This window comes from Pleuronectes platessa, chromosome 7, assembly GCF_947347685.1.
Source record: "Pleuronectes platessa chromosome 7, fPlePla1.1, whole genome shotgun sequence".
Lineage (NCBI taxonomy): Eukaryota > Metazoa > Chordata > Actinopteri > Pleuronectiformes > Pleuronectidae > Pleuronectes > Pleuronectes platessa.
Window position 1 is genome coordinate 14,502,365 of NC_070632.1, and position 12,467 is coordinate 14,514,831.

Below are 12,467 nucleotides of genomic sequence, written 5' to 3' on the forward strand. Positions count from 1 at the left end.
TCTTGCACAATAAGTCCGGCCTCGTTCCACTGAACATATCAGAATATGGATTCAATTTTCGAAAGGCTTGTCCACGTAAATTTCCAAAGCTGCCATATGTGGAACCTACATGTGAATCATTTAAGAACAGAAAGTCACAGGTAAAACTTTTCCATTTGTTTCTTCTCTGTACTAGAGCTGTATGAAAGGTCCATTGTTTAGTGATATTTACACAATCATTTAGTGGTTATACTGTGGTCTATAAGTGTTCTTAGGAAGACACAAGAGGCACTTGAAGTTCAGATGAACTAGTCCATTACTATTTGAACCTCAGCATCTAGGGTTCCAAATTTGTAAAAATATACATTATATGTATATTGTTGTTATAATTTTCTCGGCCAGTTGAAATAAATCCTGAAGAGAACAATGTTGGGTTGTTTTGTGTCTGTATTGGCCTAATATAAAAAGCACTTTGCAATTTTTAATTTTTGTACTAACCCTTGATACTTGAGTACATTTCAACACCAGATACTTTTGATACTAAAGTACATTTAATATGAGCTACTTTAAGACTTTTACTCAAGTCATTCTCTGACGGGTGACTTTTACTTTCACCGGAGTCACTTTCAGGTAAAATATCTGTACTTTTACTCAAGTATGGCTTTCAAGTACTTTATACACGACTGCAAACAATCCACATCCAGCTCCACAGGATCCTTTAAGAATGGTGGCGTGGTGTTCTAATGGAATTGATTGATCCGTGGCCGGTGCTTTTATACTGCTTGATCTCTCATCTCCAACTGAACCACATATGTCTGTGTCGGTCGTACTGTCTGTGACTCCTCTCAGAGGCTGTGTCCAAAATGCATTGTGCTTGCGCTAGAGAGACGAGAGGAGCTAGGGCAGCAGGAACACCCCAACCTGTGGTACAAATACAAATATTAGCAGGAAAGCTCATTACATCACAAACTGTGGCAAACAAGTTAATTTCTATATGTAAATATTATCATTCAACATGTTTCACAGCCAACGTGTCTGTATGTTTCCTCTCCACGTGCCTCAGTCTCACCGTGGCAGCTCTCTCAGCTGCCTTTATTACCAGGTAGAGTCATGCTGTGTTCAATTGCACCTCGGAGATCGGCCCTCGGAATGACATCACATCCAAATACACTGAGTTGATAGTGTTCCAGTTGCACAGGAAAAATGTTTTTTCGTTATCCAGCTACCCATTGTTAGCAAAAACTCATAATTCATAGTTTATAATAACAATTTAAGCAGCATTTCACAGATACTAACACCGCCAGGAAGGATCCATTCATTGAAAGCTTTGTTTCTCAGGGATTGGAAGAAACATTTAAAGGATCCTTTTTAAATGGGATAGTCCCCTGAATTGAGAAACAGCTGGAGACTGTACATTAAAATAACATGACAGCTCTCCGAAAGTAAAGCCAAGTCAGACAGTCTTGATCCCCCCCTCCCTTCTGGCTGGCTACAGGTCATAAACCCTGCCTCTTGGAATGAACCACTTTTTGCAGTGTGTTCTGCAGATAATTTCAACTTCATTTCTCCTACAAGGTTTCAGAAGTGAGAATATCATATTGATACAAATTATATAATGGTTTGTATTACCCTCATGTGTTTTCACACCTGTTTGATGTGATGGCATCCCAGTGACACAGACACCTGATGGTCTGTTGAATCTGTCTGCAGGATCGAACAGGACATGCACGGCAAAGTGGAGATTGCGGCTGCTGCTGTTCCAGAGTGATGACTTGTTAAAGACTCGTTGGGCTCTAATAACAATTGTGATCATCCATTGAACCACATAGTTTTGGATTTTTATTCAAAACAGATCTGTAGTGGTAACATGATGAAAATAATCATATAGCAGTACAAAAGCAATTCAGGAACCAATTCCTGAGTATGCGTGGCAGGATTTAAGTAATTCAAACACTGAACCCCATTTTTTAACAGAACTGGCAACTGGCAAAACAAGTTGACAGAACTCCAAATCCACTAGATGGTGCCACAAATACACTGAAATCCTACACAAGGGCATCGAAGAAATCCCTTAAAAACATCAGCCATACACATTGGATATCATATTAAATGCTCAGGACATTCTAAAATGTTATAAGATTTATGAAAACAATTATTCTTAATGTTAACATCCCATCAAAATTGGTAATATTTTTTTTGAGCATAATATTTTAAGACAACCCAGTAGAAGACCCCTTATGATTTAATACTAGAACATTTCATAATGACTATGGAAGATTTCTTTAATATTATACATTTTACATGATCAAAACCATCACAACAGGTTAGAAGATTGACCTTTGAGCAGTGGGTCAAGGCCCACAGCTCTGAAACGCAATACTGTCTCCAAACATCTGATGGCAATGTCATCAACTTCAACATCAAACTTATTTGCAAGAAGGTGTTGTTGACTCAGCAGCCACCAGAGGTCACCAGCTCCGTACACACAAACGGCTCGTCTGTAAACACCAGTGCAATGAGGGTACGGATTTCCTTTTTTTACATCACCTGCCAAAAGCCCCCACTTCACCACACGAGCGAGGCCTAGCAGGTCTGACAAATCAAACTTGCTGTCGGCAGGCGTCGATCCGGGTACAGAGGGCATCCTCTGTAGAGTGGCCCACAAGTACTCGTCAGGGCTATATGTGTCCTTCGACCACTCCAGGAGTTTCTGAACCTCTGTGTCGTGCATCACGTGTGTCACAAATTCTCTTGAGACCACAAAGTAGGCATTCCCTGTGAACATCGGGCTGCTAATCGGCGGGGGACTTTTCTTCTCATCTGTCCTTATGACACTGTCGGTCACATTGTGATGATACTGCCAACGGGCTTTCTTGTAGTCGGGGGTCGGCTCAGTCTCAATACTGTTCCTTCCATTTAGGATCTTGAGTATTTTAACCATCTCTCCATTGGTTTTAATAGGGAAGTCGGTCCCACAGGTGTTGAGCAGGTACCTCCACTTTACGGGTGACTTCAACAGATCTGTCATGCAGTTCAGATCTGCTTGCACACGGGACCAGGAGGCATAAATCACCTTTTCTAATTTTGTAGCTATAAACACATTGGGGAAACAGGCAACAATAGCCTCCACAGCCTTCTGAAATTCTTCGGAGGACTTTTGGTCCACATGCACACAGTAGATGTTTTGAGGTGCATAAACTGCTCGAAGAAGTCGCTCAAACATTTCAATTTTCTCATGGATCACAATGGAGTAGGCAATGGGAAAGTCATTCTCCTCTTCACTGAGAGGCACTGTAATGAAATCTCTCTTTTTAATGTAAGCTGGACAGTCCTTTGTCACATTCAGGTAGAAATCCTCAGAAAGCTTCTTCTGCTTTGTCCCAGATGCTAGAAGCTCTTTTAATTTACTCATCTTGCCCTCTGTGTCTCCACTGATGATGGCTAAGCAGACGGGCAGGTCCGTATAGAACTGCTCTGGTATTACAAGATCAGCCGATGACCACCTGCCAGAGCCGGCTTCCCAAAAGACAAATGCAAGGAACATACCCGTGCAGATGAAACAAAAGATCCTCAACTTAGGGAACCTGTAATGCGCCATCCTTACAGAAGCTGTCTCCTTAAATCACCGGTGATGAGGTCCTCAGTGCAGGTTATCTGACTGATCAATGACACTGCCTCGTCAACCAAATGACACCAAACTCCTATTTGCTGTAGGTGTGTCTAATGAAGACCAACAAAGATTAGGACAACATAACCAGCTGTCAAGTTGATCTGAGCGCATTAGGTACACTTTATTTCATTTATATTTGTATGTATAACAAATCGTACAGATTTTAGTTGTTTAAGTTACATCATCTTTCCACTGTTTCACAATTACCTCTTAAATATCAAGTAAAAAAGAGAGCCATGTACACACATACTGTATACACAGATATATGTATTTATATCTCCTTTCTTCACTCACAAATGCCTCTTCTAAGGATGTGTATTATAAAGACACAGGCACTTTGTAGAATAAACACCAGAACTCAAGAAGAAACATACCACCACATTTTCATCTAAGCATTAACTAAACTATTTTCAATTCACCTGTCAATCTTCGTATTTGTGTGTATTCACAATACATTCCTCACTGTAAGTTCTGGTTTGGATGTATTTAAGATAGATTGAGACAAGTGCTCTCATCCACATCCTGGTCTGCATCAGTGTCCTGCTCATGGATGAAGCTGTAGCGTCGATAGACTGATCCACCTCTGCTGGTGTACACCACGTCCACCTCATCTCCGCTGTCCGGCTCAGGAACACCGTGGGGCATGTTGACACTGGCACTGCCGCTCAGTCTTTCGTAGCTTTGGCCCCAGCAAAGACTTTTCCGGGAGTGAGCTTTGACCAAAGCAAAAACAGTCAGAGCCAACCCAAGAGCCAGCAACAGGGAAACAGGTAAGGCAGCTGAGGTGTGATTCAGAGGTCTGGAGGACATGTTAACGTCTATTCTCGGGTCATCTCCTGACTTGCGTTGGGGGGCCTCCACACACAGAGCTAGAAGAAAGAGGACAATGGCTTTAGCAAATTGTATCCAAAGAATCCTAAGTTTCTTATGATGGGCAGAGCTCTACCTGAGCGACTGTCACAAACACAGCAATCAGTGTCATTCCCTCCGGCCTGACAGCAGCGGGCACAGCGGTTCTCCATGGCGTGAAGTGCAGAATCACGGTGACAGGTCAGACACTGGTCTGTTCTGGGGCCAGTACAATGCCGACATGAGCTGTCACATGACTGACAAATTTCCTGATTTGAAAAAGAGAGTTGGGTTAAATCCTAGTCAGGTACTAAATGCCTTTGAAAAGTCCATATCTGATTTGAAGTATTTCTCAATGGAGCCAAATATTCATTATTAGCTGAACAACAACCAGAGATAAACAGTTTTTGTTTGTTTTAGCATTTACTAATTGTTCCATGTTGATAATTACTGGATGTGATGTTGTGGTCTGGCAACAAAGAGGGAAACAAATATTGAGAGATGGTTATTGTGAAACCAAGGTTCGGCCACATGTACACAAAGCCTGATGCTGCATGCTCTTTTGTTCTGGAGAAGCCTCCCGAACTCAGTCTCCCAGGGTGCAACAGGTTCCACTGTTCTGGAAAAAGCCAGAGCACAGGGAACTCACTTTCCCAGGATTCCTCAACTTCACACAGAGGTGTGAAAACCCACAATGGTCAACTCCAATTGGTCAGTCTGGCCCCATGACCTGTGAGGTCACCGGGCCAATATAAGGCCACTTCTCCCCCTCTTCTATCTCTTTCTACAATCCCTCCAAGGACAGCAGGCTGTCCAGCCTCTTTTCTCCTGCATCGGCGAGCGGGGAAGCCTGGCATCTTCTCTTCGCATCCAAATCTACGAGAGGAGCGCAAAGATCTAGTTTCCAGCTCATCTTCTCAAGGAAACCGCCTCTCAAACCAAGCTCTTCCAAACTCCTAGCAGCGACTCGATGTCCTGCAGGAGAACTCCGAACCAGCAATAGAGCCCCACAGCTGAACAGAACTGCGAGGACTTCAACCACACAGAGCCAGAAGACTTCACAGAATTGCGAATTGAACAACTTCCTTCTCCATTTTCCTCGGATCGGTAACAAAACTGGGCTTAATAATTATACTAGGCTAAGCAAGACTGTTTATTCGATTCTGTGTGATGTTTATAAGTTTAATATGTGTTGTGATATGTTGGTTATAAGTTATTCGAAAGTAAGGTTAGTTCGAATGCTCTTCACGGTCTTTCTTTGCATTTCATTCTACACTCTTTGTCTAACTTAGCAGCCACACCAACACATGCATATCTCTTCACCTCATTAGCTCAGACCCCCGCTATCGGTCGTAAAACAACTTCAGAAGAAGGGGGTGGGGCTGTTAACTTTCGGATGGCCAGCGACCATCTTGAAAGCATGCTAAGGAAGGTGAGAACTTTTAATTAAGCCACCATCTTGGGAAGCACACTGACTTACTTGTGTTATGTTCATAATAACTGTTTTTCTTTCACAAATGTTCTTTCATTAATTTTGCACAAGTGAATTTAGCCTACCTCTACACTGTCAAGAACTCCATAACCTTCACTGTTCATTATATAATCTGTAATAGTAAATAGTGATTTCTTATTGAACTAGATCTAAATGAGACTGATCTTAATCAATAAATTGGCTATCTTCTCCCTTCCTTTGAAGGGTGGTGCCCCGAGGTAAATTTAACCAATTAAAGTTATGATTTCATAAATGTTTTATATTTTATTTGGATAACCAAATTTATTGAATGCCTAAAGCCACACCACTTTATGGTATCACTTTTAAAGCATTATTGCACAACACAAATAAATAGGCTTCATGACTCATAGCTCACACTGCACCTCATCTGAAAAGTACCGTCCCTCCTCACAACGTGGATAGCAAACTTTGTCCTTAAGAGTGCTGCCCCAGTCACACGTCAGGCAGCTCTGAGGTGAGGCATCTGCAAATGCACAAGGGCAATAGAGTGTCAGCTTGTGTAAAGTCAAACAGAACTCACCTGTGTTGACACATTTTTATTGACCATCTTGGCCAGGTCTTACTACACCTTCGATCTCAATGGAAAATGCAGGTTAAACAATGGTTCAATCAATTAAATGATAGTATTAATAGCTCCTAAGTATGTACCCATGCAGGTCTGACAGCTCGTGTGGCACTGTTCGCACCGGTCATGGAGCTGATAGAAGCGGTGCGGGCAGCTCTCAACGCACAGCTTGGTGCCTTGCAGCTCCAGGAGGGGAGGCGGACAGGCCCTACAGGAATCGGGCCCTGGTCCTGTACACTGCTCACAGGACTGGTCACATTTCTCACAGTGGGATCCGTCTTTGTAATACCTGAAGAAATGCATCAACTTATGAGAATTAACGTGTAAGACACATGCACAGATTTCTCATTGTTGTAGATTTAGATGGAGAAGCAGAGTAGCCACTCGTAGTTAGTTTTAATTCAGTGAATTCTATGTGAAAACAATCCATTCAAAAGAGGATGTGGTTACTGTTGAAACGAAATGTAATTACCCTGTGGGACAGTGAGTGACACAGAGATGAAGGAGCCGCAGGTGTCCTGGAGAACAAGTTAAGCAATCTCTGGGTGAGTCACCAGTGCAGGTGGAACAAACATGTTCACAAGGCAAACAGAATCCAAGCTCTTGCCCAACAGCTTCCTGCCTTGTGTTGTATGAACCAGCCGGACACTCGCTCACACAGGTCCCGTCTGGAAAGCAGCACACAGATACAGAAGCCATCAAGCCAGTTCTCAAGGTCAACTGAAAGCATCAACTGCAAACACCCACAAAATCCACAGAGGATTCAGAGAGGAATCAGACTCTCACTTTTTCCCATTTAATATTGCAGCCTCATTGTAAAAATAATTATAATAATGATTTCAGAGATAATTGCAAATACAAAGAAATATTCAGTCTCAAATGCCATTCATACATCAAGGTGATAGACTGTTATCTTAGTGTGTAGATCTGCCAAAGCTCACTGTGTAGGTATTTGGGGACGACACATGTCTGGCATTCATCGTTGCCCGGCCCCTCACAAGAGTAACAGTGGCGGTGGCAACCCATGCAGGTGAACTGGTTATCGTGCAGGTAGGTCCCTGGTGGGCAGTCTGTGTCGCCGGTCACGCCACAGAGCAGCGTGTTTGGATCCAACACAAGTCCCTTCTCGCACTGTGTGCACTGGTTTGCGTCCGGTCCGGAGCAGCTAATGCAAGTCTGATGGCATTCTGCACGTAATCAAAATACACGTGTGTGTGAGCATGGCCATGTTTGAATTGTAGATGTAGATCATTTTAAAAACACTGTGTGATACTGTTGTACTGATGCTGTTGCAAATGTAAATATCCTTGTCTTTTGTGGCTCACCTTGACATTCCATGGCTTCAGTTTCATAGTAAGTACCAGTGAGGCAGTCCTTGGAGCAAGCACCCTTGTAGAGTTTTGGGCTAAATGTTGAGCAGGTCTCACAGTCATCTGACAAGGGCCCTGAACAGCTGGCACAGGTAGGATGGCACTGACCGCAGCGGCCCTCCTCCATATCCTCATAAAAGCCCATGGGACAACTAGCTTTACAAACGCCATTCAGCATCAAGTAGAGGAAACTGCATTCTGAAATGATGTGGAGGACAGGTAACAAGGGATTTGAGGATTTGATTACAATATATTTTAAAATTTAAATGGTTAAGGATATTATCACTCATTCTTAGCTTCTCAAAAAGATGATAACTCACTGAAACAGTTTCTGTCATCTGAGCAAACGTCACAGTGCGGCGGACAGCGTCTGCACGTGCCATCATCCGCAGGGTACGTCCGCAGTGAGCAGTTAAGTCTACACATACCGCTGCCTAAGTAGTAGCCATCAGCACAGGACAGACACTGGGACTTGATCCCATCACATGTCAGACAGGAGCTGTCACAGGCTTCACATGAACCCTCAGCTGTCTCAAAGAAACCTCTGCAAGTGGTATCAAGAGACAGTTAATATGTATAAAGAGACAGATACAGTTAACAAAAACCGACCATAATTACAAAACATGGCTTACTCGGGGCAATTCGACCAGCAGCGCCCCCCATTGAGAAAAAGTCTATAGCTGCCTTTGACGCAGCTGACACAGTTATCACTGGTGTCTATGCAGGCCTCACAGTTTGGAGAGCAGTCCTCACACAGCTGCGTTACAGTGTTTGCATAGGAGCCAGATGGACACTGTGCAACACAAGAACTTTCCTGGTCCAGGAAATACCCTGTAAAGACACACACGCACACACACACACACACACACACACACACACACACACACACACACACACACACACACACACACACACACACACACACACACACACACACACACACACACAACTAAGCCCTGGGGTTATGATCAAATGAAATGTCATGACCGACAAGAGTGAATCTTTGTACCTTTGAAACAAGAAGAACAATCCTGTGCTTGAGGACCAAAGCAGATCTTACAGGATGCATCACACGTGTGACATTCACTATTTACCCCTGAAAGTGAAACAATAGACACAGTTACCATCATGCATTTGTTCCATCCGTAACTATGTATAAGTATAAAAAGCTACTATTATTATTGCATTATTCCTCGCCCAGCCGCTCACATCACGCTCTCTTCCTTGTTTACTCTGCTGCCTCAGCTTGCATGGCTCATCTGTCAGCTCCGGTTCAAATTCCACGTTACTCTACTCAAAGTTTACACTAAACCGACCTTTCAACTGCTTGAGATCACTTGGCTTTTGAGTCCAAAGGGAAGAGTTGTCATTACACCAAAGGGGGAAGCAGGTGCTCAAGTCAGAGAAGCCTTTAGAAAGTGCTCCAATAAAAAGACTCTTGAATGGAAGGTGACGCAGTACAGTGGAAGGGTCCCAGAAAATATTGTCTAGGCTCACAAAAAAAAGTTTGCATCGATCTTTTTGGAGTAAGGACAACTTACAAGAAATTACGTTTAACCTACAAATTATATTGAGTTAGGGCAATGATATTTTCCTCCGCAATCAAAAGTATTTTTATCTACTACTTACTTGAGAATTGTTTCAATAAAAAAAATGTTTTAATTGGATTAATCTTTAAAATTAAGTTGTTCCAACTACACATTATTGAAAAGTAATTTAAGGATTTTGTTCTTAATTTGAATAATCATGAACACACGTATTTAAGTTGACAACCATTTGAAAATTGTTATTTGCTCTAGTTAGATTTATTTAGATTTTTAGCTTTAAAGTAATTCATGTATTAAACAACTAAATTGTTTGGCAATTTACCTTTTTTATTTTGAACTGTAGCTTTGTACTTAACACATATTAACTCAACATATCAACATATTATTTTTGAGATTTGTCACTTTGGTACTGGTTTTCAGTTCATAAGATTCAAGGAACAGCTTCTGAAACACCTGTTCCCTCAACAATGATGGTTGCCATCTTGTGGCGAGATACTGGGTTTGACTGCTGATCACTGATGATGCCAATTTTCAAGGCTTGCCACAAACTCTTCAATGTCATGTTTTTTTTAATCTCTTCTTGAACATTAAAAACACCAGAGATGGTGGCCATCCAGATGAGTGTAGATTTGTTCAAGAAAATGCTCAATGCACCAAATGTTTCAAATCACCCATGATCTTAAATGCAGAATCTAAGGAAACTTTGGAACCACTGGTTCTGCCGAAAAGAACCTCTCTTTTGCAGTATGTGTATTATTTGATGAAGTATTCTCCTGTCACAAAGTAAAACTATCTATCTCATATTCTTATTATAACTATTTAATTTCATAGGATAAACCTAATTATAGGGAAGGATAAAATTATAAAACTATGTCTAGTTATCCTGCCGCTAACACACCCAGGAAATCAGTCTGTACGTTGCTTCTACGTGTCAGGTAGGTTATATTCGGCTCCAGCAGTTGACAGAGGTTTATCATTCCCTCCGATGAGAATCAATATCTTTAATAAAGATACTCATCGGAGTAGGTATAATAATTTGGTTGGTCTCTGAAGACCCTTGTCCTCCTCAGAGACTCTAAAACAATCCACACCCAGCTCCACAGGATCCTTTAGGAATGGTGGCGTGGTGTTCTAATGGAATTGATTGATCCGTGGCCGGTGCTTCTATACTGCTTGATCTCTCATCTCTGACTGAACCTGCTCCACAGCAGGTTAGCCTTTCAGCACAAGTTACCATGGTGATTTACCCTGATACAAAATAAACAACCTGTTCATTCTCCTGTGCCACATCCGTAGAGATCATACTATGCTCTCTATTCAGTACTATACATGTTGTGATATAATTCAGAATAATCCAAACTCAGCCATAGGGATGTTGAACCCTTTGCTCATGGTTTTACTTTATTATACTGGAATCCAGTCAATCACATATTCATATTAGGCCACTCACAAGCCTGTAAATTTACTAAAAACTTTTCTTTTAGATAAATCTACAAAAGCTCAAAAAAACGTTGTTCCTCTTACCATCAAAGTACTGTCCCAATGGGCAGTTAACCAGAGGGCACTGCCCGTGGAGAGAAGGGTTCCCACCGAGACAGAGCTCACAGTCTGATGATCGGGGTCCACAGCATGTCTGGCATGAGCTGTGGCAAGGCTGACAGCGCCACCCAGTGGAGTCACTGAAGGTTTGCTGTGGACACTGTTTGATGCACTCACTTCCTGACAGGGCAGAGCAGTACACAGAGTAAAATGAAATTATTTTTCTTGTATGATTGGATTCCTGAAATAGTGTTCTTGAAAAACCCAGCAGACACTATATTGAAGAAAATATCATATTTATTACTCATTGATCTTTTCAACCTGTATTTCTAAGTGAGTTAAACTCATCTCCTTACATCTATCCTGTCTACCCTGCGAGGAGCTTGCTCTCTCTCCAATGTCCATCTGACTGACCAGGCACAAACAAGATCATATGGGTAGAGAAGATGTAGAGACTGAGAGGCCCAAAGAGAACTCAACCTAACTACACTACTTATTCCTTGTTTACATCAACCAAATAATTGCATATCTCATCTCATGTATTAGCTGACACGGATCTGATTTGCTAATCAAATAAAGACTAATGAATCAGTCTTGTTTAAGACAAATTATGCTACTCTGAGTCTTTATTTGCTCTCAATGCAAACTAATTTTGTAAGAGTATTTTGAACAGATAAAACGAGACCCTGTGAAATGGTTGCACTATATATATATAAAGAAGTGATTATTATGTTACCATTGAGGAAGTAACCAGGCTGGCAGGCAAGGCAGCGTGTATCGCTCCTGCAATCTGTGCACAGAGCTGGGCAGGACAGACACACGCCCCTGCCCCAGTCCTCATAGGTGCTCTGGGGACAGTGTCTGCGACACTGATGTCTGAAACTGCAAAAGCAAAGGTTAATTTCAAAACAAGAGTCAAGACCGTTCCAAAAATGATTCTCCAAATCACTGGAACAGCCTTCGAGAGAAGCCCAGAGGAGCTGAATATTTCTGATATATTTTTAAACCATATTAAAAAAGTCTGGCTTTTATATAATATTTTGAATTTCTATTAATCTATAATATTATATATATATATATATATATATATGGCACTTTTAGTTGCATTGAACTGATTTTATTAAAATGTTCTATTTAAATATAGATTGATTGATTGAACCATTTTCAAATCGTTCAGGGAGAACCAGGTGTGTGAGAGTGAAAATGTGTAAGTATCGTATGTACTGAAACCTATCGTCATAGCTACCAAACCAAACAAATAACTTTTTTATTTCGTTAAGCAATCATGCAGTACAAAGCTATATCAACATAATGATTGTGATTTATTGCAACGCTGTGTAACTTTTACTGAGCAACAGCGACCTCTGCAGTCACAAGGGGTGATTCATTCTGTTGGCTTTCATGATTCCTGGCTTCTTGAACCAGAAGAGCTGCA

At 41.7% G+C, this 12,467-nt stretch overlaps 2 protein-coding genes across 2 annotated transcripts; both read right to left on the bottom strand.

The window, feature by feature from the left end:
* Positions 1–1,992: 1,992 nt before the first annotated feature.
* LOC128444581 (beta-1,3-galactosyl-O-glycosyl-glycoprotein beta-1,6-N-acetylglucosaminyltransferase 3) lies at positions 1,993–3,672 on the bottom strand. Its single transcript, XM_053427135.1, has one exon. It carries the CDS (start codon positions 3,575–3,577, stop codon positions 2,294–2,296), a length of 1,284 nt encoding a protein of 427 aa, XP_053283110.1. The 5' UTR covers positions 3,578–3,672; the 3' UTR covers positions 1,993–2,293.
* Positions 3,673–3,740: 68 nt separating this feature from the next.
* Positions 3,741–11,200, bottom strand: LOC128444580 (proprotein convertase subtilisin/kexin type 5). Its single transcript, XM_053427134.1, has 11 exons — positions 11,018–11,200; positions 8,956–9,042; positions 8,579–8,777; positions 8,267–8,490; positions 7,902–8,144; positions 7,518–7,763; positions 7,049–7,244; positions 6,660–6,865; positions 6,374–6,474; positions 4,596–4,767; positions 3,741–4,518 (listed from the first exon to the last, which is right to left on the bottom strand). The coding sequence occupies exons 4-11, from the start codon at positions 8,370–8,372 to the stop codon at positions 4,136–4,138; spliced, it is 1,653 nt and encodes a 550-aa protein (XP_053283109.1). The 5' UTR covers positions 8,373–8,490; positions 8,579–8,777; positions 8,956–9,042; positions 11,018–11,200; the 3' UTR covers positions 3,741–4,135.
* Between the last annotated feature and the right edge of the window lie 1,267 nt (positions 11,201–12,467).

Bases quoted from the DNA above. Each gene is read 5' to 3' on its own strand.
- LOC128444580 (XM_053427134.1), bottom strand. From the start codon at position 8,372: ATGTGTAGACTTAACTGCTCACTGCGGACGTACCCTGCGGATGATGGC. The intron at 8,145-8,266 runs GTGAGTTATCAT...ACATCATTTCAG, and splicing joins AGATGACAGAAACTGTTTCA to AATGCAGTTTCCTCTACTTG. The intron at 7,245-7,517 runs GTGAGCTTTGGC...GCTGCTTTCCAG, and splicing joins CGTCCCCAAATACCTACACA to ACGGGACCTGTGTGAGCGAG.
- LOC128444581 (XM_053427135.1), bottom strand. From the start codon at position 3,577: ATGGCGCATTACAGGTTCCCTAAGTTGAGGATCTTTTGTTTCATCTGC.